Raw genomic sequence first — 25,395 nt, 5'->3', positions numbered from 1 at the left:
ACACTAGCACGAATGCCTTCGGGACTTAGCCCGGGTATAACACCAGCGCGAATGCCTTCGGGACTTAGCCCGGATATAACACCAGCACGAATGCCTTCGGGAATTAGCCCGGATATATATCTCACACAAGGCCTGCGGGTCTTAGCCCGGTTAAAATCCTCAATTATCGTTCACATATATATATCATAATACATTAGCATTTCATTTACCTTACTAGAACTCAAGCACAACATGCTTATCAATAATTTCACTTTCGGCTCAATAGTCACATGCAAAGAACCCGATTTCGTTTCACTATCCAACATGATTTCTATAACCATTCGGATACAAGTCATATGTACTAACTACTTATCTCACTACTTAATTCAAGTAGATACATTAGGTCACAATTTATATATTATGCTTATAAATCATGATTTTATCAAATCATAAGCTAAGTTCCATTACTCAAAGACTTACCTCGGAAAATTTTGAATAGTTGTGAATAGGCTATTCGACTGCTTTCTCCTTTCCCTTATCGGATCTAGCTCCTCTTTGCTCTTGAGCTTAATTTAAACCAATAAATTTGTTTAATCATTTCGAACATCAAAGGCAATTTAAAGCACTTAACCCTTATACTCAATAATGAAACCAAACCGTATACCTAATTATTTTAACACATCACCTCCAATGCATATATTGACTAACATATACCCAATCCACATGCCAAGTTACCATGAATAAAAAATTACATATATATATACTACTAGTAATCTAATTATCTACTCGATCATATAGGGTAACTTCAATGCATCATAGTTATACAATTTGCCATACACATACCGCATATTTGACAAACCGAAACTACTCTTACATATTATCCATTATAATCATTTCAATATATATATATATATATATATATATATAACATAGCTGAATATTCCTTAATATAAATGCATATAGTGATACTTTAGTAAAATATAGTAACCATCTCCATAAGTATATTTTTACTCATGCAAAGACCGTACCTAAATCAACCATAGGTAGCACCCAAATCATCAACATTTTAACACACCAACTACTTAAACTTAACCTTTCATACACTTATATCTAATGTCATAAGAAATGCCGAATGCCTAATTTAACCAAACTTAAAGATTTAGCCTTCATCGCTTTAATTAACCACTACCTATTTTTCAAGACTTCAAATACAAAGAAATGAACACTTATACTCTTATGCCGAATTAGCTAACACTTATAATCCATAGCCGAATGTCATTAAACCTAAGCCACCATAATAATTTTACCTATCACCTCATACTTTATTATCAAAATGAATTAATTATACTTATAAAGATAATATCAAGCCGAAACCTATGCATAACATTACTTATATTATTCAAAATTATACCTTAAAAATCATATACATAGCCGAACCTTTTGATAATTAAACCTCTAATTATTTATTTCAATCACCCAAACGGCATTTGCTCCCATTTAACATTTATATACCAAACGATTGTTCAAGACAAACAAAATCTCATCTCCTCCCTTGACAACCACAACCGAAAGCTCAAACCAACATCCAAATTTCAAAGTTTTCAAATGGGCTAAATATGAAACTAGTTAATTAACTTAAACTAAGCTTAAAATTTCAAAAACTAACATAATTTACTAACCTTCTTCAAGCTTCAAGTGATCGAATGTTTTTGCCCCATTTCCTTCTTTCAATTCGGCTAAGAAGACAAAGATAAAGCTTTGTTTTCTTTACCCAAATTTTTACTTATTTCTTTATTCATTAATATTATAAAAATTATAAAGCCATTTAGTTGCCTTAAAACTAATAAATAATACATATATATTGTCATAAACATCAACATGGCCGGCCACTATAAACAAAAAGAGACATTTGACATGCAAGTCCAAACTCTTTAAAACATGCATTAATAAACCACTTATAAATTTATCTATCACATTTCAAAATTTTCTCACATAAGTCCTATTTAATAATTTCACATACAATTAACAAAATTATAGTATGAAACTTTCACACATGCACGTTCACATATAATAAGCATCGAATATGACGGTTAATTATTTTTACGACTCGGTTTTGTGGTCCCGAAACCACTTTCCGACTAGGGTCAAATTAGGGCTATTACAATTACTCATTTTCAAAATTTCCATGCTTTCATTAATGTTCAGTTTCATTTTCATCATCATGCTTCTAACTAAAAGGTTGATAAGGATGAGTATGGAAAAGAATCGTAAGTTTTTCAAAGTCGCGGATTTCACTTAGGGCTCTAAATGATCAGAAATAAACTTGACTAAAATGATCATAACTTGAGTTCCTGAACTCGAAATCGAGTGATTCAAAGTGTGTTTCAAACCTAAGAAATAGATATTTGAATATTATGAAGACATCTTAATCCAAAAATGGTTGGATCCCATCCAAAAATTTGTCATAAGTTGACTAATCTTTTCAGCTTGAAAGTTGACAGCTTGATTGAATTGACTTTAATACATTTCACTCATTCTGTGCATGTATCATTCTCCATTTCCTCGAAAAGATTCATTATCATATACTAGCTTTGATCGAATCTTGGTTTGATTTGTTTGACATTTAACCTTGTTGTTGGGCCTTGAGGTAGTGTAAGCCCATCACATCCATAAATGTGAAATTGGGTCTTGAGATTCGTATCATTCCACCATTCCTCAAGAAAATTCGTCCTCGAATCTTTAGCTGTAGAAAAAATAAAAGAGATTAGAATTAATAACAATAAAAGCAAATAAATACTTACCTAAGTTTTCTTGTGCACCAAATCTATTTCCAAGATCAAAGATATGATTTTGGTTCTCCAAATCAACATGGATCAAGTACCTCTCCTTAAAAAACGAACTATCAACACTGAACAAAGAAATATTAGGCACATGAGTGTTCAAGTAAAAAATAACTTTTAACTTTCTTTGAATATGCATGGTCGTCCATAAGAATTTCTGAAGATTAGTTAACAATTTTACATAATAATCAAAATCCAGAAGTTTAATATTATTATATAAAATTCATATTTAAAGTTTAAGGTAAAAAAATTTGTTGCAAGATCAAATGCATAAAGTTCTTTAATAAATCTATCGAATGCAATGAAAGTAACTTTTACATACCTAAATAAACTCATAAAATTAATTGAACTTTAAGACTGTGGTTTATTGAAACTTGACTAATGAGAAAGCATGTTGTAAGGAAAAATAAAATAAGTAGAATACTTATAAAAAACATTCAAGGTATGCCTACATATTTTAATTTCTAGTGTATCCTTACTTTTCTAGTGTATCCTTACGTTTCTTTCCTTCTAGCACTTGTGGAGAATTATCAATACTCAACTTACCTCTTTCCCACAAGTAAATTGTTTGTCGATCGTAGAGTAATATAATTGAGAGTCTGTCAATGGATCCTTGAAATTCTATAACAAAAAAAACACCGTTGGACAAATTTGAGTTAGAGTTAGTTAAAACATAATCATTCTTCACTTTTGTATGGATATTTTCTTGCTTTTCATTTTGTTTTTCCACTTGAGAACTCTCCAATGTCATCTCATATGGGTTTTCACTCACCAAATTTGGACCATCAAGTAGACTTTTATCACTCATGATCTCTTTTCTTTTTCCTCACTTCCCATATCCCCCTCATAAGTATTATGAATATTTAATTTAGTACAATACATCTCAGTAGGAGAACATGACGTTTCTATCTCATCTAACTCTATAAATTTAAGGAAAAAATTCTTACTAACATCTTTTTCCAGTTCACAAAGTTCACCATCACAAATCTCTTTTCCACTAGAGTAAGAGTCAACAAAAGGTACAAAGTCATACTTATTTAATTGGACATCATAAACCCTGTTGGACCAATTTTCTTTGCCTAGCCTACTAATCAAACCCATTAACCACTAGCCCAATCCTATAACCCAAAACAGCCCAAAACCAAAACAAAATTCACTTCAATACCCCAATCCCCACATCGTACGTGCCTCCACCATCCACCGCACCTCCGATACATGCGCTACCAGCAGTCCCTCTTTGTCACGCCTCGTGCTTCCGAGATATCCACAACAACACCTGTAACAGGAAGCAAACAGATAGCAACCAATAGAAGATTTTATTTGTTTTTCTAGGCTATAAAAGCCATTCTAAACATTGTAAAAGGGGTCTTTTTTTTGGCTCATGATATAAGTACACTAGCAGAAATTATAGAGAAAAATCGGAAGTAAATCAAAAATCTGGTCTAAGGTTTGAAAGGTGATTTTTCATTCTTCTTCCTGTAACTTTCTTTTGATTCGTATTTCTTTTTTTTTCTTCTTTTTTTGTTTTGTTTATAGACTGATTTTAAGTAAAAAGAAAGAAAGGAGGGCTTACCTGATCTTGATCCGTGAACCGGCGGTGGGTGGAGGTGCGTGGCACCGATGATCCTCTAGGGTAGCGCAAGCTAGGTTGAATTCTTAGCAAAAATGGAGAGGGAGCAAGGAAGAAGAAGCATTCTGCTTCTTTTTTTTTGAAAAACAATAGAAAAATAAAGAAATAAAATGGGTTTTTAAAAAAATGGCAGAATGCCATTCAATAGCTTTTAATGGCAGGGGCCCACGCATTTTGCCCGTAAAGGGTCAATTTGCACACTAAATCCCCGTGCATTTTCTTGCTGCCCAAATCTGCTTCACTTTTGTTTTTGAATTTCGCCTAGCAATTTTGTGCAGCTTTTAATTTGGTCCATATTAAATGCTGGGTTCAGGAATTTGGGTAAATTACATTTTTAAGCCCCCCTTGTTTCACGCGCGCTCCAATGTGGTCCTCCTATCCCCTTTTATTTATGTTTTACCCCAGAACTCCCGTTTTGATTCCAATTAAGCCTTTTTTTATTTCAAACACTTTTATCACAAAATTAATTTTTTTGGTATTATTATTAATCTATTTTATTTTTTTACTATCATTTTAGTGATTTTCCTATTATTTATTATATTATTTTTTATATATTATTTTTATACTTATTATATCATTTTCATTATTATTATTTATTTATTTTCATTTAATTTAATCAATTTGAGTTATGTTTCACATTATTATATTATTTATTTATTTATATATTTGTTGTATGCTTAGTATATGTATATATATATATATTTAAAGTAAAACTAATTATTTTACGTATAAATTGTCATTATACTTATTACATTATTTGTTATATTATTTTCGCTTTTACTAATAATCATTTTTCTGTATTGTTTATTTTAAATTTTTTATATATATTTTATTAAAAGTTAATAATTTTTTAAATATAGTTTATTATATGTATTATATTTTATTTATCATATTTTATTTATTTATTTTTACCGTTTACTACTATTGTTTTACTATTATTATTTATAATTTTTATATGTATATATTTTTCGCTAAAGTGTTTTAAATATAATTATTAATAGACCTATTATATTATTTTTATTATTTTTATATACCATAGTTTTTTATCGAATATTTTTTATACTAAATTATTATTATTTATTATTTTCACTTTCACTAATTTAGCATTGTTATTTTAACTATACTATTATCACTATATATATACATCAACATTCGACATATTATTTTCACTTCTATTATGCATTTTCGTATCGTTAATATCTTTATTGCTATGCTTGTTATGTTATTATATTTATTACTATTGTTATAATTATTGTTGATTTTTCTTATATTTACTGTGTTCTAGGTATTAATATATACACGTCAAGTTTATTATTATATCGCTATTTTCATATCGCATGTCATCATTTTTTTGTGTTGAGTTTCAACCGCCCCAAATTCATTTTATTCAAATATTTATCCTCGATTGTTTTCAAAATAAAGGCAATATTCGATATCTGGGATCCTCGGGAGGATTGTGCCCTAACTTACTGAGTACCAATTTTCCTCGTTGAACCTAAATAATTGAGTACCCTTCTTAAATCTAATTGTATGAGGTTCAAATAAAAACCTATTCTTGAAATTCGGGACGTTGCACCTTAACTTACTGGGTGTGGCATCGCGTTATATTGAGGGTAGTGATTTCCAAAATCAAGGCAACCTTCAGTATTTGGGAGTTCTGAGAGATTGAGCTCTAACTTACTGAGTTCTAATTTTTCATAAGTCTCAGAGGATCGAATATCCTTCTCTTGAACCTTCATACATGAATTTTAAGAATCGAAGACCAACTTAGTCCCGAAGGTCTGAAATGTTAGACCCTAACTTACTGGGTATGGCATTCTCTCCTTCGAAATGGGTAGGTCTTTACATTTTATTCGAATAATTTCAATTTTCTTTCAAATAAAAGGATCGTACTCTAAAATCTTTTCAAATTTCGACATCAATACATCAACTAATCAAATAGGTACCAATTTTTGGCCGTTACGAGGATGCTAATCCTTCCTCGTACGTAACTGACTCCCGAGCCCATTTTCTCAAACTTAGCAGACCAAAAAGAATTATTGTTTTAATAGGCCCAGATGTTTTATTAAAACGATTGATTTTAAGGTGGCCCAATCTCACCTTGGAAAAGATTGGTGGCGACTCCATTTACATTTTTAAAGTCGATCCACGTTTTTCAAAACTTAAAAATGGTTTCGACAAACCCTTATGATCTTTTGAACTACACAAATAACATTGCACAAAAAGTGATAGCTCAATCGTATTCTCTCTATTTGGATATTTAATTGGACATGAGAAACTCTCATGATATTTTGAACTACACCAATAACATTTCACAACACGTGAGAGATTAGTTGTACTCCTTGTACTCCTACTTTCATTTTGTAATCTCTTCTTAAAGTACTCATCAATTGATCGATTAACTTGAACATGGCATCAACGCTTTGTTTTGACATCTCTGTAGTAATGAGAAGGAATGAAAAATTGATTACAATATAATAATAAGAAGTAATGCAAATAATGACTCTTGGCAACTAACCAATTAGAGTTCCAATCCAATCCAAATGTCCACAATCCAAGGGTTTGACTTAGGTGATTTGGCTTGATTCAATCTCCAAAATATTATTAGGTATCTTTATTGTTATTATTAGAAAAATTTCTATCTAAATTATTAGGAAAATTTCTATCTAAGTTATCACTTGTTTTTTACATTCTTCATATTCATTTTACTGTGCATGTATGAGATTCTTGACTATCTTTCTCAATAATGTCGTCTTCAAAGTTCGAACTTATGTCTTCCCTTGAAAATGCAATGTGTCTTATTAGTGGACCTAACATTTTAATTTACCACTTATTTTGAAAAAGCTATTTAAAGAGCCAACATCATCTGAATAAGATTTTTAAAGGTACCACAAATCAATTATTTGGATAACATATTTTCATCTCTCCAATTTTTTTCTAAAATTTTCGTTGGCATCAATATGATGATTCTTTCCCTTCCTTTTATTTCTACGAAAGAGGAGGGTTTTCTTTTCTTTCTTTCTTTTATCTCATTTTCCTTTTCCCTTTTTGTTTTCTTTGGCTTTGACTCTCTTGCTTGATCTTTTTTGCTCCTCCCTTTTTTTATCATCTTTTTCCAAAAGTTATCTTTTTTAAGCTTTAGGTCTTTTTTCTTGGTTCAAGAACCATGGAACCAATGTTTTAGAAATCAAATTGGTGGTTGAATCAATCAAACCATCGATTCAACCACTAGTTCAACTATAATCAAATAATTAATTAAAAAATCATAAAATTAATAAATATATATATATAAATTGGTTCAACTGTTTTTTTTCTATCTTGATTTTGGTTTTTTTATTGAGACGTTTGCTTAGAGATCAGTTTAAGTCCCGTTCTTTATTGCATTTGAAATTCCAAAAGTGATTTTCCACCATAGGAGCAATGAAGAATACTTGGCTTTTGAGGTCAAAATTGCGATGGAAAATTATTTTTTCACCCAAACGCAGAAGTTGAGATTTAGGTGCTTTTGGCTTTTGCGTTTGGAAGTGAAAACGATCAAAACATCCTTATTTATATTAACTATTTAAAAGATATATAAAAAAATTAAATTAATTTATATTTTATGTATCATTATATAAATTTATATTTAAGTTTTTAAATATTTTATGAGTCATTAATTTTACAAATAATTTATATTAATTACTTAAAAGGTATTTAAGGTATATACTTCATGTATTATTATATTAAATTGTTTAAATATCACATATCATGTCTAAAAAAGATTTTTTTAACCTTCAATCATAATTTTTTGCAGCAATGAAAAACATTAAAAATTAACAAATCACACTTTTTCAAAGCATTTTTGTACAACATTTTTTGAAAGCACTTTTAACCGAGAACTAGCCCTTAGGCTTCGTTTGTTTGGATGGGCGATTGATTGCGGTGCGGTGTATTTAAGTTACTTTTTGTCTCACGTTACAGTATCGCTACAATATCTAATCTCACCGCTACCGCTGTTTTTACACTAATCGCAGCTAAACGCACCGCCCATCTAAATTCACCCTTAGTCTCTTTGTCTAGACCAATATATTGGCCGATCCAGTCCAGTTTCAACACAGTTGCATGAAACAAAGCAAGGACTTTCAGGCGCTAATCGTCAGCATGATGGAGATGAGTTCCAGTGAGGGTATGGATGGTAAAAAAGGCTGTTTTGTTGAGTATTTGGAGCATTATGTGTTTTCAGCAGCTCCTTTATTGTTTGTTTTGGTGCTTTCAATCAAATGGTTATTTTTAAAGTTCCATCGTATCGTTGACTGTCAATACATCTGCTGGAGAGGATGACGGAGTCTATCATTACCATAACTTTAATCATAGATCTCGGCGTCTTTTTTTCTACTTGTAAAGAGGTTTTATACTGCTTCGATTCAAAGTTCTTTCTTGGATTACTTTGTTTGATCCCTGGTGTTTGATCAACGTAGCAATTTGAGTGGGGTATGAGTGGCCGTAAGTAGGGATGATATCGGTGTGGTTCAATTGAATTTTTAAAATTTTTTAAATCAGTCATTCTGATTCGGTTTTGGTTTGATTTTTGAATTTTTATATTTAGTTTTTAAAATTTTATTTTAATAAAATAAGCTTTGTTTATGCCTTTTAAATATCATTTGATAAAATTTTGAAATATTTTTCATAAATATTTTTAAAAATAATAATTTTTCAAAAATTTAAATTATTTTCATTATTTTAAATATAAAATATTTATTTTTATATCATAAAAATCAAAATTAATTATATACTAAATAAATGAAAGAATTTAGTTCGGTTTCGAGTAACCACAGTTTTTAAACTTGCATTCCATAAATAGTTCAAATACTTCGGTTCGGGTCGATTTTCAGTTTAGGTCAGTTTTTTTTTGTTTTCCTGCTCAAAGCCTTTTGTGTGTAAGTCAATGACTTTTTGAGTTCGGATGTCAAATTAATGGTAAAAGAACCACAAAGCCCCCTGTACCATATCTTAAATTACATTTTAATCCTTCTACTAAAAAAATGAGCAAATTAACCCTTATATGCTAGACAAGCAAGCAAAACAACACCTCAGTTGAAATTTGGTGTTGTATGAAAAAAATATTAACAAATTTAACTCACAACCTTTACACATTTATTCATTTTGACCTTTACTCTTTTATTGATTATAAATTATAATTTTTATAATAAAAATAAAAGTACTGCCCCAATAAAAAGTAGAGATTAATTTCTTTTAAATCTTATAACTATTAAATTTTAATAGATCGGTAATTATTTTTAATAAAAAATTTTAATTTTAAATTTTTATAACTATCTGTTATAATTTTTTTTAAATTTTAAAAGAGTTGAATTGATTTTTTTTAATTTGTTACTAAAGCCTTTTTGACCCTTTAGCCTTATTAGTTTCAAAATTTTCTAATTTACTTCCAATAAAAGTAAGGGTCAAATCGAATAAATGTATAAAATTGAAGGCTAAATTTGTTATCATACCTTATATATAAACACCAAATTTTAACTGAACATATAAAAATAATTTATCTATATTTTTAGTACAGAGACTAAAATGCAATCCAAGATATAGTACAGGAGGTTTTGTGGTACTTTAACCCAAATGAACTGTGTTCATCTTGTAAAAGAAAAATTCCTAGGAGGAACATTCTATTAGTGCACTCGTTTAATCCTTTTACTTGGTGAATTCATTAGTAACTTTTAGCAAGAACGGTTAGAGACTTCACTAACAGTGCGCAACACTAAGACTACAATACTATAGCAATATTATAAGTTTGTTTATTGATACAAAAGTATTTCTGTCAACAACGGTATTAATGAGAAAATATATATATGAATACAGTTGCATCTCTTGGTAAACTCCATCTCCCTTGACTACTAAAGAGAAGAGAAAGAGAAAGAGATACTGATACTGAAACGGCCTTCAAAAGATATGATACGGCCAGCATCTTCATGTGATTAAGATGCAATGTAAATAAGTTACAAGAACCTTAATGGCTGTACTAGAATCTATAAGTATCTGATCTAAAATGGTTATCGTAAAATGAAAACTGATCAGGACGTACCTGACCTGAGCTGGGTGTACGGAAGACTGGAAATGCTTCTTTAGTTTGCATCTGCGGCACTAGGTCAGGATAGGTAGGGAAAGTTGGATAACTCTGCAGACCAGATGAGGGTAGGCCTGGTTCCATGTAAGGATCAAAACGTGGTTTCTGAGTGGATCTTGACCCTGTCTCTGCATATCGACCTGTGAAATTTTGATCATCATTTATGTAACCAGATGCAGTTGGGACTGCAGAATAACTTGATCTAACATCCATGTAAGGGTTACTGTAAAACCGATCACTACTAACTGGCTGATAGTTACTAGAACTACTTGACTGAGTGTTCATATAAGAAGTGGTAAGAAGATGGTTGCTAGAAGAAGGTGCAACTACTGCTTCGGGGAAATAGTTTGCCAAACTTAACTGCAAACCTGAACCCCGAAAGTTCACTTTAGAGGCCTCTGCTGAAAAGTCAGTTGGAACCCTGAAGAGTCCAGAGCATCCAACAGGAATCTCTACTCTCTCCCCAATTTGTCTTCCATGAACAGAAGGTTCAATAGCTTTTCCTCCAGATGCACCCTCTAAAAGTGGCAATGTATGGATTTTCTGTTGTAAAGACATCCTGACTTGTTTAAGAGCATCCAGAACATTGGTAAACTTGCCAGGTGCTTCATGTGGCACCAATGCATAAAGCTCATTTTTGTTTCCTGAAGATTCCATGATTGAACTACTGCTCATATCAGATGAATAGTGATGCACTGCCTGCTGCCCAGGGGAACCATGTACATGTGCAAATTGATGAGAGCTAGGTAACGGAGAATGGTTGCTCTGCAGGCTCTCCTGATCATGATTTTCCTTTGCTATGGGAGATGCAAACTTTTGACCTGAGGATGTAGGATCTAGAGAAGCAGGAGAAAGGGAGCTGCTACAATTACGATCCTGTAACTGATCCATCTCACCATGTGAAGGTGGCACATGATCATGGGATTGAGTTTTGGGTAATTCTTTGGAGCAGCAAATACAAACTTTTGCCATGGGAGATACAAACTTCTGACCTGAGGATGGAGGATCTAGAGAAGCAGGAGAAAAGGAGCTACTACAATTACATTCCTGTAACTGATCCATCCCATCATGTGAAGGTGGGACAGGATCATGGGATTGAGTTTTGGGTAATTCTTTGGAGAAGCAAATATGTTCCCCCTCTGCCTCTTGGACCTGTGAGCTACCTCTTTCCTCAGTGACATCTGAGTTGTTCCCAGGATCACATGAATCCTAAAAAGTTTTTAACCAAAAAATCATTATGTCAGCATGGAGAAGCAAGATAATCAGACAAGCGACAAATCTTTCGATAAACTGTCTAGATAGCATATAGCATATGATAAACACAACCACATTATCAATAGAGATCGAGAAAACATTTAAAAGAAAAAAGTGCACATAGCAACCACAAAAGGAAATTGATACTACACTGCAGCCCCCACCCTTCAGATTGAGGTATGAATCCCTCTATATAGGCCATTACAGGAAGTTAATGCATCAAATAAAGAGTCATGCTAGCACTCTATAGGGTGAGCAAATGTCTTAGTTTCAATGGTGTAAGTGACATCACACGTCAAATAGATATGGATAGCAGAGGGACTTCCTAGGTGACACTAGTCCATAGGACAGCACACAAGGATCCCACCTTTAGAACCAAATACCAAAGCTCTTTCAATTCAGCTTTCAAAAGATCAGATAAAAAAGTTAGAGAATCAGCACATGTAATTATTTTTAATAATTGATTCTATCTTAAAAGTTAGGTTAATTGTATGAAGGATTTGTCAGCTAGCAGTTTCAGCAGCCATGCACGTGCCTACGAGAGAGTGCAGGATAGGGAGTTTTCTCATCTCACAAGAATATAAAAGATAATTAAGTCTGAAAGAGAGTTTGCGACCAATAATCTTCACTAGAGGATAGCCAAACAAAATAAAATTCACCCAACTTTCCACTGCAAAAAAAAATATATCCACTTATAGATCTTCCCAAGTTCGATAGAAGATAAGCTTTTAGACCCTCCCTTTCTACTTGAGTAGCCAAAGTGGCAACCTTCAGCTTTTGCAAGGTCCTACTTCTTTCATCTGTATGTATTTTTATGGAAATAGATACTTTGAAAATAAGATTCGTTCGCTGAGGTCTTAACCTTTGTTTCATCTTTAAATTTCCAATTTTCCAGCCTACATCAATTGAAAACCAGATTCCCTTTATCAATTCCTCAATTAAAGTTCCTCAAATATCATAATTAATCACCACATCAATTCAATTATGCGATTTTCTTCATCTGCTTGATAAATTAGAAACCAACTATTTTACATTTCAGCACCATGTACAGTCCAGATGTCAAGCTGGCATTAACATTTTATTTGATTTAGCACTAAACAAAAATTAAAATATCGTAAAAGGTACTGTAGAAGCCCTTAACATCCTGCACCAGAAATACTGCACTTCCTTAACAATACTGATTACATGTATATGGAAGTATGTAAGAGATAGCAGGCATCCATAACTAAGGAAGCAAATTCTACTAGTAGGAAAGGAGTTTCTTTTTTTCTTTTTTCTTTTTTTCTTAAAGCAAATTTTTTCATAGCACTTCCATAGTTTCATATAAATGTAATTTCTTTGAACTAGAAATTTTAAAATGCTCAACCACAGTAACCTTGATCTAAAACTGTCTATCATGGAATTTACTTGTTTGAAACAAAAAGAAAAACACACAAAGTTTTAGTATGATATCATAAGCAAGATGGTAAAAGAACATAAATTATCTGTATCAAATAAGTGTTGCTTAAACATACCGGTGTACTACTATTATTTTCTCTGAACTTCTCTTCCCATTCTCTTTGTGCCCTTTCCATTGCTTCATAACGGTCAATAAGTTGTGCTTGATGCTCTAGGGCCTTTTCCATGTCTTTCTCACCTGTGTCCCCATGAAAACCAAGACCATAAGCAGTTATATTTCTTTCATCTTTTAAGGCATCTGAAAGTAGAGTGTCGAAAGAGCTTCTATTTTAACGAATTTCAGATGCATTGGCAAGATATTAGACTCACTTTCAGAGTGATTAGTATTAACTTCCAAAGGGTTTACAAGTCCATTTACAGGCGGATCAACCTTGACATCATCTGACTTAGGCTCCTCTGCTACTAACCTGATAAAATAAAGCAAGCATAAATAATTTTTGTTACTTTGACTAACGAGCAGAAATACCTGTGAGATTCATCTTGAACACACAAGAAGTTAAAACGTATCAAGATGAAGAGAAATCTCAAGTACAGTCATTTTTACAATTGAATGAGAAGAATAATCCTTAACTATGAAATTATTTCAATTTTAATCTTTTGGTTCTGATTTAGGATCCTCTGCTACAGATCAGCTAAAAGGAAAAAAGCATTCATATATATCTGGTTTACTTGACTAATGAGTAAATACCTGACAGGACATTCAGGTCGAACATGAAAGAAATTAACATGTAACACAATGAAGAGAATTCTCAAGGGAAGAAATTTTTATAATCGAAAATGAGAAGAATGACCGTTGAACATTATTTCATTTTGATCTTTCTTTTCTATAGTTTCCATGACACATTAAGCCGTACAAAAGTGGCAAAGTAAAAATGTACTCTCTCCATCTCCATCTTCTTTTTCGTTTTTCTCTCATGTCCAACCAGAGATCTACTACTGCACCCATCCTTCTCTTTATCATATCAGTCTTTTTTATTCATGACTTCAATGTTAATATTCCTTGCATCAGAGAACATATCATACAGATTTTATCATCCAGAATTACACAACAGTATATTCTTTTCTGTCTGTAAAATATGGCATGCCACTTCTTTCTTATAGAATAAAAGCAAGAGTCTCATGTACCAACCTTGACTCCCGGCGTCTTATCTGCCTGCATGATTTTCCCTGGCGATGTTTTGGGGACGAAAACCCCATAGACGTAAAGCTATTGCGCCTTCTTGCAAGTGAGTCTTTATACTTTTCAGGAGAATGAGAAGCACTCTTGCGGCCTTTCCAAGACAGGCTTCTACCAGATACGGAAGAAAAATCATCGGAACCTGAAAGTTCATCTGACTCTTTTCTTCTCGCTTTTGAACTTACAGAGCTCTCCTCTTCTTTAGTAGAAACATTATCCATGTTGGACTCAAAAGGTGTGTCCTGGTCGGAGCTTGAATCAAGTTCCTCAGAGACATCACTTACCCCATTATTCTCCAAAATAGCAAGAACATCTGCTGTTGCCTTTTCAGCCCTCCTCCTTTGGACTGACACAATTCTTAGTTGTTCCTCCAGTTCAGCTACCTAAGTTATATAAAATCCAACACTATAAAGCATTAGAGAAAGTCGATGTACTTGAGCATGAGATAGAAAGAGGAGAGAAGATAAACTAGAAACAGCAAACCTCAAAAACCTTCCCAAGTAAAACATTTTAAACATACCCTTCTTGCCAGTTCATCAGCTCTCTGTCTTGCACTTTTTGAGACAGATCGTTCGGACAGTAAACGTGCTCGAAGGAATTCAATGGTCATATGGGAATCCTCCATGTTGCAAGTTATCCTGAGAAAACAAGACCAAACAATCACCCAAAAATCAAACAGCAAACCTCAGACCTTATCAAGTATACCTCTTTGAAATATCACCATCTCCCGTCTCTCCCCCAAAAAAAAAAAAAATTAACACACAACAAGCATGCATGAATAATAAAAAGAAAGTAATTAACAAAAACAAGTCCAAACTCCAAAAAGCAAGATTCCAACAATTCATCCACAAACTATGAACAATTATTAAAGCTAACACAAAGACAGGAAATCTATCTTACATCAAAATTTCAGTTCCTACTTGCCAATAAATGAATTTACTTATATAAAAAAATGTAAATAGGAAACGGTACTTCCAAGGCATCAAGAAACTTCCTACAGAGAAGAGGAACTGCCATGCAAGAGAAACTTCAAAGGAAAACTAAACAACAATTACTAAAAAAAAAAAAAAAAACAACCATGTTTAAGGTTCATTGAAAACAATACCCTAGATTTAAAGAGGGCTACCAACTAAAATTAGAACTGGACGCAATATCTCCAAACTGAGGGCAAACATAAGACACAAATACAAGCAGATTTTGTAAGAGAAGCATATTCAGTCCATTCTCGAATGCAAATATTACTTCCAAATTCCTGATCAATCCAAATCAAGCACCAAACTCTCTGATCTATGAGCAGATAAACCGTTTATTAGATAGAACCAGGTTTCAAATTTGGTCATCAACACAAACATGGTATTTGTAGAAGTCCTAAATTTTGGCTTCCTAACTGCAGCTCACTCCTCCAAAACCCAAAACAGAAAAATAAGCAACAGATGAACAGAATACTAATCCAAAAACTTTTGATAAAAATACCTTACAAAAAAATCTGGAAAAGGAAAACGACCCATGAGCTAAAACTAGTTGAACACAGAAAAGAAGTAAGTGAAAGCATCAAGAATGAAGAAAGGAAGAAATACCCAGATTATAATTACCTCTGATCTTGCTTTTCTTGATCGGAATTCTGCATTTTAGAAACAGGAGACTTTGATCAGCAACACTCCAGATAAATCCCCTTCCCAAAAATTAGAAATAAATAGAGTATGAGAAGTGAGGGAAACAAACAAGGTAGGTTTCGGGATGAGAAAGGAAAAGCAGAGAAAAGACAGCGAAAAATACGTTAGAAAGTAAAGTGGATTGGAAGAGATGGGAATAGGTGGGATGACTTTCTTTTGGGGGGGATTTTGATTGATATTTCACTAAAATTGAGATGGGGAAATGGAATGGAGGGGTCAGAAGAAAAGAGGCAGAAGTTTCTTCCCTTTTCTTTATTTGAGAGACGTCCATTTGGACAGCCGCTGCCCCCACACCCTCAACCTCACCACCATTATTTCTCCTTTCTTTCTTTCATCTCTCCTATCTTCCTTCTTTTCTTATTAAATGCTTCTCAATTGTTTGTATAATTATCATGTTATCATTTACTTAACTAGGACGTCTGTTTTAAGGAATAATTTTGTTAATTAATAGCCTGGATTTTTTTTATAATTAATAATGTGAATATTTCATGCATTTTTTTATAAATATTTGTCAATGAAGGAGTTTTGTTTTGTTTTTTTTATTATTAAGAATTGTCAATGCAAAATTTTAATGTATATTAACGAGTAATAAAATAGTACATAACGATGAATTTAAAATAACTATTAATAACTTTATACGAACATGAACTCAAGTTATGGTCTATTAATCCTTAAATTTAAAATTCGAAAGTTGATATAAACATTAAACCTTAAACTTGAAATTCGATTTAAATCCTAAATTCTAGACCTGAAACTCAAGAAGAAAATTATTATTATTGTTGATAGGAGAAAAGCGATGAGAAAGTGGTGGAGCAAAATGCTAGTTCACCTATAACAAACAAAGAGGAGGGACCTTTGGTTCCTTGTGCTCTAAGGTATATATAGAAGGGTCATTCATTGCCCTATAGTACCACGTAGCTGAAAGTGAGGGGAGTTGGAATGGTTATGTGGTCGACCAGGTGGCAAGTGTTGGGATCTAGTGCCTTTAGCATAGTGTTTTTTGTCTATATGCATTTGTATTTTTTGAACAAATTGTTTAATAAAATATTCATCAGTTTCGTGAATATCTTTGTATATTGTCCTCAACGGTTTTTACATGCAAAGCAAAATGAAAGCAAATATTGACTTATTGATTATCTAACATTTAACCAATACTAAGTGATATTATGTGGTCAGATCATAATAAAGAAAGACAACTTATATTAGTAGATAACTTAAACATGTTCTTAGTCTAATAAAAAATGAATAAACTAATTGAAAGACTAATATGTTGTCTATCAAGTCTAATTAAGGAGATACAATATCTTAGGTATCAGAGCAAATGACTCCTACAAGACAGAAATATAAATGTGACTAACTGGACTAATAGTACATCAGACACGAATCAAGTAGAATAGATCCTAGATCTGTTTATGAATTCATTCGCTTGTGACATTCATAGTATGGAATATATTAATCATAAGTGGATGATGAACTATGTATACTTGACTCGTATACTTTGATATAAATGAAAGTCTGTATGTTGGGTATACGACTTCTGCAGTATGTAGCATCATTCCACAACAATGGAATTCATAGCCCAATAAAGGGTAAATGATATACTCTCATCAGCATTATATGATAGATGAAAAGTAAATATGATTATGGGTCATTTGTCTTTATGATAAATGATTTTTTTTACTATTTGATAGAAATTAGCTTTTCATGAAAAAAGATTAATAGTTACCATGAGATAAAAGAAAATCATATTAGGAGTTCGGATTTATCTCAAAGAAATTAAGAATATCTTATGAGGGTTACATGCTGATGAAAAGGTCGTTGGACAAACACTTATTAAGAAGCTTTCATCATGGTATATAATAATGGAGAACTCAGTTATGATACTTTAGTGGAATATCTTCATGACTAAAAAATGTTGTAATTAATAGGTGAAAAATTGGAACATAACTGCAAATTTTTTGAGCCCTAATTATATATGTCCAACCAGTTCCTCCGCTAGCTCGAGATAACCAAAAACAAATTGCATGTAGAACCAATAATATGAAATGGATGAAAACGATGAAGAGAGATAGATCGCATGTATCACTATCTGCAGTGAATGTGTTTTCTCATTAAGCACAAAAGATTACTTGAGAATTAATTTTAAGTTCTTCGAATTATTATTTAATTAATTAAAATTAAATAATTGAAGTTCGAAATGTAATTAAATTAATTAGCCATTATGGATTTGTTGAATAAGGAAATTAAATATATTTTCTCATAGATTCTATGACGGTGAAGTTGTTATGAATTTAACAAAATTGGGATTGAATTAAGAAAATTATTTAATTAAGAAATTAATTTAGTTAATTAATTAATTAATATTTTGGACAATAGAAAATAAATATTGGATTAGATAAATCATAAGTGTTGGATAAAAGTTAGGAAGCACGTATAATTGAACCCAATATAAGAAAGACCCAATTGGCATTGTAAAATACAATGAGTGACAAACCTAGAATATTGTACAAGGGTGTTGTTGCCCCCTACCTCTTCTACTTAGAGTAGAAGTTGTATTTTCTATTAAAATATTATTATTTAATCAGGTCTTATTTAAACAGAACTCTTGTATTGTTTTTCTGTAAATAAGAATTATCGGATAAGTAATTGACACACTTGCTCATTTGTCATTATTCTGCCAGAAAGTAGTGAAAACTTATTTCTAAGAATAAAATCTATTTTTTAAAAAAACATACAATTACCGGTTATAGAAAAGATTTACTTTCCTATTGGAAGTAAATAAAACTTTCCGTTCTGTGATTTGGTTCGTATTACTTAAGCCCACACTCGAGGTAATTTGTGATTCAATGATAGCAGAGAAGACCATTCAGTTGAGAGCTAGGATCGACTTTAATTCGCATCGCACAGAGCACAAGTATATTTTGGTTAGAGTTTATTACTATAAATATCACAACAGGCTCGATTTAAGAAAAAATTTTGTAAACTACCACTATACGAAAATAACTGTTTTCTTAACTAATTTTTTCAACAGTTAGTATCAGAGTCAGATTGTGATATGTTTATATTATAAATGATACCGAATTTTCTCTCTTTTTTTCTCATGTTTGATTAAATTGAGATAATATGTGACGTTCTTTAAATTGTATGCATGTTTCGATTGTGATATATGTAGATGAATGTATGGAATAATTTTATTTATGTAATAAACTAATTTTGCCAAAAATTGTAATTCTTAGAAATTAGATCATGTGTATTTTAAGTTTTTCATAAATTTTGGGTTATGTAATTAGATCGTGAACTATCATCTCCACACAAGTTTGATTTTAATTTTATGTTTTTTTTCTTTTGTAAAATTAGAATAATCATGTGAGTCAGACATCCAACCTCTATCAATGGTCTATGTATGATGGTATGATATTACTTCGAGCAAGTTTTACCCCAACGCTCCCTATGGTAAATGTAACACCCTTAAACTGATCTGATTTGTCAAATCCAGATCTTAGGTATTACCACATAAATACAGACAAAAGCTTAATCTATCTATACAATTCATGATTAATTACAACTTAACTACACATAGGTTCAAACTGATTTACATATGTATATATAATAGATAAATACAACTGCAAGAAATGGTAGATTAATTACAAAAATGTCTAAATTTAGATCCTATTTTATTATAGTTATCCCAAAGTATGAATTTCTAAGTAACATCCAGACTTTGAACATGCCACCAAAGATTTGCCTTGTATGCATAATAACCTGATACGTTGATCCTTGGTGTAGTCCTAGTATCGTCGTCCTTCCTAGTGCAGATTCATATTCAACTTGAAACATAAAGTATAACTCATGTAGGTTCATAAAAACTCAGCGAGAAATAGCCACTTATACCCTAGTCATTGTTTCCATAAAGTACCAGATAATTCATCACTGCCAGCTCCTCTTTTTTCAGCATCAATGATCTATCACAATGGATATCACACTTTTGAAATCACATCCATTCATTCTATCTGTTATATCCTAGTCTGAATCCATTACCATCAACAAGTTCATTATTTCGAGACCCTCTTTTACACTTATCTTATCAAGGTTCCTTACTTGTATTCCATGCAGACCAATGCTCGAAAATTTTTTTCATACCTAATCTTAGCTTCGACTAACCCTTTTCCTTTACTGTTTATAAAAAGATGCCCTTTTTCAAGTTATCAGACGCAACCTTTATTCAAAATTGTTCTTTCAATGAGAGCTCATCCATCTCATTATCTATTCAAACTATCAATCTTCGTTTGTTCTTTAAGTTTATTTGGTCCTTATCCTGAATTCATCAAATACTCTAATTCATTCCAGTCTTTCTGATCAAGATTAAGGGCCATGCAGAATATGCCACATAGTTTCATATGTAACCCACCACGAGGAATTCCATTAAAACACTTCATAAATGAGGTTTAACATATTATGCCACAAAGGCATGTCCACTCAGAGTTCGATACAAAGGTTATTCTTTTAAAGTTCAATATAAAGGCTATTCTTTCAGAGTTCGCCACAAAAGTTATTCTTTCCTAACGTGTTTATGATATGGATTTTCATAAACTCACGTGTCGTGAGGTTTGCCCATCATCGTCTTGGGACACGTAGAAAACCTCATTAGGTAATCATCGTCATTTAGTTCCTTTCAAAGAGTGTCATGGCCATAGACTTTTCCTTCAAAAGTTCATATCTGAGTTCGTGTTTTTAATTTCGACAAACCCCTTTAGACTCCACAGCAGTGAATAGACACAGACTCACTTGACAAACCTTTCATGCATTAACATCATTTAAGAATTAACACTTTAATTCACTAACATACGCTCAAACTAACATACATTCCAGATGTATCCATACCACCATACTTCAACATCACAGTACTTATCACATGCTTAAATTTGAAAGATTCCATACAAATTATACGTGTTGTCCTCGGCAAACATTCATACAATAGCATAATTGATATACTATACTTTTCTAGTTTCAGTTTCATTTGATCAATTTCTACCTAAATGTCTCATATGAATAGTATACATGCAAGAGTCAGCTCAGGGGCTCATCTGACAACCCCAGATAGCAGCTTATAAAATAGAAAAACACCATTAAAACTTATTCGTATAACATTTATCATCATCTCAAACCTAGATAAAACTCATATAAAGCCTTACTTCTTCATTTTACTATTCGTGCACTTATTCAAACTTAATTTGTAATGACTCGAAAATTACGGTCATTAAAAACTGAAGGTTTAAGTCATTATTTCTGTAAAACAAAGAAATATTTACGAATGATACTTGAGTGATCAATTAGATTCTAATTTAGTGAATTAGTTTGAATTAAGATTAATTGGGAAAAAGGACTAGATTGCATAAAGAATAAAGGTTTAATTATAGACTAAAGAAAAGTTAAGGGACTAAAGTAGCAATTAGACCATAATGTGACAAGTGTGTGGTAATAGTGAAATACATGTGGAATTAAAATAAATGATATAAGTGTATGATTATTAGGTAATTACTTATATTATAAGAAAATTATATTATATTATATAATTATAACATATTAATTAAATAAAGAAAATAAAATAAATAAAACATAAAAAGAAAGAAAGAAGGCACGAATAGCAGGGAAAGAAAGAAAGAAAAAGAAAAGCAAAAATTAGGGCTTTGAAGTTTCAAGTCTGATTGGTAAATCAATTTAATCTTTTTTTTTTTTTTGTAATTTTGATGTTTTTGAAATCCTAAGACAAGGTTTTACATGAATTATGTTGAAAATTAGAAAGTTAGTGAATTGTTAGATGTTGATTAAGTTGGATAAATTTAAGAATTATGAGTTTAATTTATAGGAATTTAAGTTAGGAGTAGGAGAATGATTAATTTGTAAAAGAGAAATAAGTTTTGACATAGTAGGGGCTAAATTGAAAGATATTCAGAATTTATGTTTTATATTGAATACTAAGAGTTGAAACTTGTTTTATATTGAATACTAAGAGTTGAAACTTACTTATAGTAGGTATTAACTGAAAATAAATGATTAATTTTGAAGAGAAAGAATGGATATGGTGATAGGACTAAATTGGAATTTATGTGAAAGTTACATGGAAAATAAAGAATGTGTCATTAAATAACATTCATTGATAATTTTAAATGTTAATTTTTATGTAGCTAACGTAGCACCGAAAACATTATCGAAGAAGGGAAAGGAGAAAGTGAACGAGGATATCGAGTAAACTCGAGAAGTACGGTTTGTATTTCTATAAACTAAACTTATTGGATATATTATTAATGTGACTTCCAAAAATGTATAATGAATGAAAGTAACGGTAATTATATCTATTATCGAGCTATGAAAACCCTATTAACAGAGTCGGGCTAGTCGGATATAGTTGGCATGCCATAGGATTGGAAGTGTTCAGTGATATTCCAACTGGGTATTGATGAGACACTATAAGTGTCGACCACTGTTATTGTTCCGGATTTGTTTTGATGAGGTACTGTGTACCGCTATCGCTACTATTATCATATCTTTATTACCCTTACGGTGTATTTCACTTGGTAGATAAAACATCAGATACTATCCGGTGTGTGGGTAGGATCCGTGTATCCGTCCAGGTCTGAGTTATGTTAATAGGGGTAAATAAAGGTACTGAAGACTGACTGCTACCAATTATATGATTATGACTGAATGTTGATTGTTAGCGAATATAAATAACATACTAATGTATGATTATTGAAAAGTATAGAATGATACAAAATGTGTAAAGAATTGTTTAATGACATTTAAAGGCTAAGAGATAAATATGAGTAAACGAACCGTTAAGATCATGAAAGTAAAGGCTTAGGGTTTAAATATATAAACGATTTATTAATGCTTTAAGTGCTAGTTTATAGAAATACCACTGAGTGTATACTCAGCGTACGGTTTTGTTTCCATGCGCAGGATTAGGTACTAAAGAGTTAAGGATTCAACATTCAAGCCAATCCCGGACTCAAAGCGGTGAAGTACCTTTCTTTTTGGTAAAATGGCATGTACCTAGGCTATTAAGTTGTTGTTTTATACATGATAGTTATAGTAAATGGTATTAAAGTTGTTGGACTACGGTATGGAATATATATATATATATATGTTTGAAGTTAAATCTAAGCGTGTTTAATTGTTGTGGTGATGTAGTATATTTTATATAAATTGTGGTACTAATGAGGGTACATTGGTTGGATGATTTAAGGTTGAAAGTTAAGGAAATTGCTAGCTTGAAGCTTAAGTTTTGCAGGGATGGTAAGTTTATGACAAAAGGCTCATTTTGAGTCTACACGGCCTGGTACACGGACGTGTGACCAGACCGTGTGAGACACACGGCTAGCACACGGGCATGTTGTTAGGCCGTGTGTCCCCTGCACCTAAAAATGTCCAAAACAGAATGCTCAAGCGTTACTACACAGGCAGGGACACGGCCTTGTGTCTCAGCCGTGTGAAAGACACGGCCATGCACCACGGGCATGTGCTATGGCCCTGTGAAAACTGCGCTTGTTTCGAATCAAAAATAAATCCACACGGGTTAAGCACACGGGGGTGTATCTTGGCCGTATGAAATTAGTTAGCCATTAGTAAATTGACAGAAAGTTCCACGGGTAGAGGGCACGGGCGCGTCCAGGCCATGTGAATGATACGGGGTGTTCCCACGGGCATGTTAAAAGGGGCACACGGGCATGTCCCCTAGACCACACCCCCGTGTGGTACTATTCATAGGAGGAAACTTTGAAATTTCATGAAAAATTTTCTAAGCTTTCGATCGAGCCCCGGTTTGTTTTAAATGTACTTATTGAGTACCGATGGCTCATTAAAGGTATATTAAGATGTATTTGATGTACAGTATTATTCCTGTTTTACATGTAAATGTACTGTAATAATCGATAATACTCCATAATCCTGTTCCGGCGACGGGACGGGGTTAAGGGGTGTTACATAATTTTTCATAACTTTAACATGCAGAGTCATAATACTTACCTTAGTATGGGGTATTCACTAGCAAAGATCCATATTTACAACTCTAACTTAAAGGAGAAATAAATACTTTAGGTTCCTTAATATTTAAATAATAGTACTTTAGAAGAAAGAAGAAAAACTCTCTCTTTCTAACCTAAATATCTATAACCTAAGCCCTTATTGAAACTTGATAAATGTCATATCCTTACTGAATTGTCTTTTCCAAAGGTCTACAACTTTTGAGAAACCTAATTGAGTACCCTTTTTTCTAATTACCCAGACTTATATTCAGTTGGTTCCTAACTAGCTTACCTTGCAACTCAACTTGCACTATGCTACAAACAAAATAGCGCATATCCCTTTCAGGCGTGAACTCATTCCACAATACCTTATTACTTATCTGACATCCTACTCCGACCAAAATGGAAATTTGATATTAGACTACCATTATCTTACATGCATAATCGAATCTGCCCACTCTGTAAGCCAAAAGATATACTTGGGTGAATACTACTCTGCAAATTAAACTATTTCAGAGCTATACGTCAAACTTTGTACCCGCCAGAACTAAGATGTTAAAGTAAGTATTATCATGTGGATTTCAATGAGAGATTTCCTTTAAGAGGAAAACTAGTATTATATATTAGTCATTAAGATTGTCCCACAACAACCCATTCATAGTATAGATTATGATGGGTGTTGAGTTGATGGTTATGCACTCAAGATTATTCTAGTTAAGTAACTTCCCACAAAGCTCTACTTAAGTTAGAATAATGACCAAACGTGAAACAATTATTAGTATGTGTGAATACCTAAGGAATTAAGTTCACATATTAATTGGATGGAAATTTATGTTCTTACTAGTCGATAAAGATTATCAACGGTAACTTAATTCAATAGGCGTAGGGATTATTATTACAACGACTTACAAATGCTTTTAAGCTTTAATGTAAGACACATGTGTCATTTAAATGCATATCGTATATTGTAAAATAATTTTTTAAAATATTTACTTACTACAAAGATAATTAATGGATGGACTATTTTTATTTTGCAATTCGAAAATGGCACCAACTCCCTTAATTAACATCATAACTAAAAATAAAATAAACAGAAACAACTATAAAGAATGAAAGAGGATTCTCAATATTGTCATAAGTTGTAAGAAACATAAGTTAGTTCTTGATAGCAAATGCCCTCCGGACAACCAAGCTGAGGCAATAACTAGCTAGCGAGAATCTGATGAGATAACTTGTTGCTACATA

At 32.1% G+C, this 25,395-nt stretch overlaps 1 protein-coding gene and 2 long non-coding RNA genes across 3 annotated transcripts in view; all 3 read right to left on the bottom strand.

Annotated features, from left to right (window-relative positions):
* Positions 1 to 16,537, bottom strand: part of LOC108460623 (uncharacterized) — a 58,376-nt gene extending 41,839 nt beyond the window's left edge. Inside the window, exons 1-6 of the mRNA XM_017760187.2 lie at positions 16,046 to 16,537; positions 14,974 to 15,091; positions 14,406 to 14,836; positions 13,586 to 13,683; positions 13,333 to 13,454; positions 11,699 to 11,773 (exon numbers count right to left, since the gene is read on the bottom strand). Of these exons, the coding sequence (XP_017615676.2) occupies positions 11,699 to 11,773; positions 13,333 to 13,454; positions 13,586 to 13,683; positions 14,406 to 14,836; positions 14,974 to 15,091; positions 16,046 to 16,080 (879 nt within the window). The 5' untranslated portion in view covers positions 16,081 to 16,537. The remainder of the gene's footprint in view (positions 1 to 11,698; positions 11,774 to 13,332; positions 13,455 to 13,585; positions 13,684 to 14,405; positions 14,837 to 14,973; positions 15,092 to 16,045) is intronic.
* Positions 2,405 to 3,476, bottom strand: LOC128291741 (uncharacterized). Its single transcript, XR_008281565.1, has 2 exons — positions 3,366 to 3,476; positions 2,405 to 2,722 (listed from the first exon to the last, which is right to left on the bottom strand). It is a non-coding gene; the product is annotated as an uncharacterized LOC128291741 (long non-coding RNA).
* LOC128291740 (uncharacterized) lies at positions 3,722 to 4,562 on the bottom strand. Its single transcript, XR_008281564.1, has 2 exons — positions 4,393 to 4,562; positions 3,722 to 4,095 (listed from the first exon to the last, which is right to left on the bottom strand). It is a non-coding gene; the product is annotated as an uncharacterized LOC128291740 (long non-coding RNA).
* Positions 16,538 to 25,395: the final 8,858 nt, after the last annotated feature.

The sequence above is a fragment of the Gossypium arboreum genome, chromosome 4 (genome assembly GCF_025698485.1).
Source record: "Gossypium arboreum isolate Shixiya-1 chromosome 4, ASM2569848v2, whole genome shotgun sequence".
Classification (NCBI taxonomy): Eukaryota; Viridiplantae; Streptophyta; class Magnoliopsida; order Malvales; family Malvaceae; genus Gossypium; species Gossypium arboreum.
The sequence above is the reverse complement of the archived record's forward strand: the minus strand, read 5'-3'. Positions and strand labels throughout refer to the sequence as shown.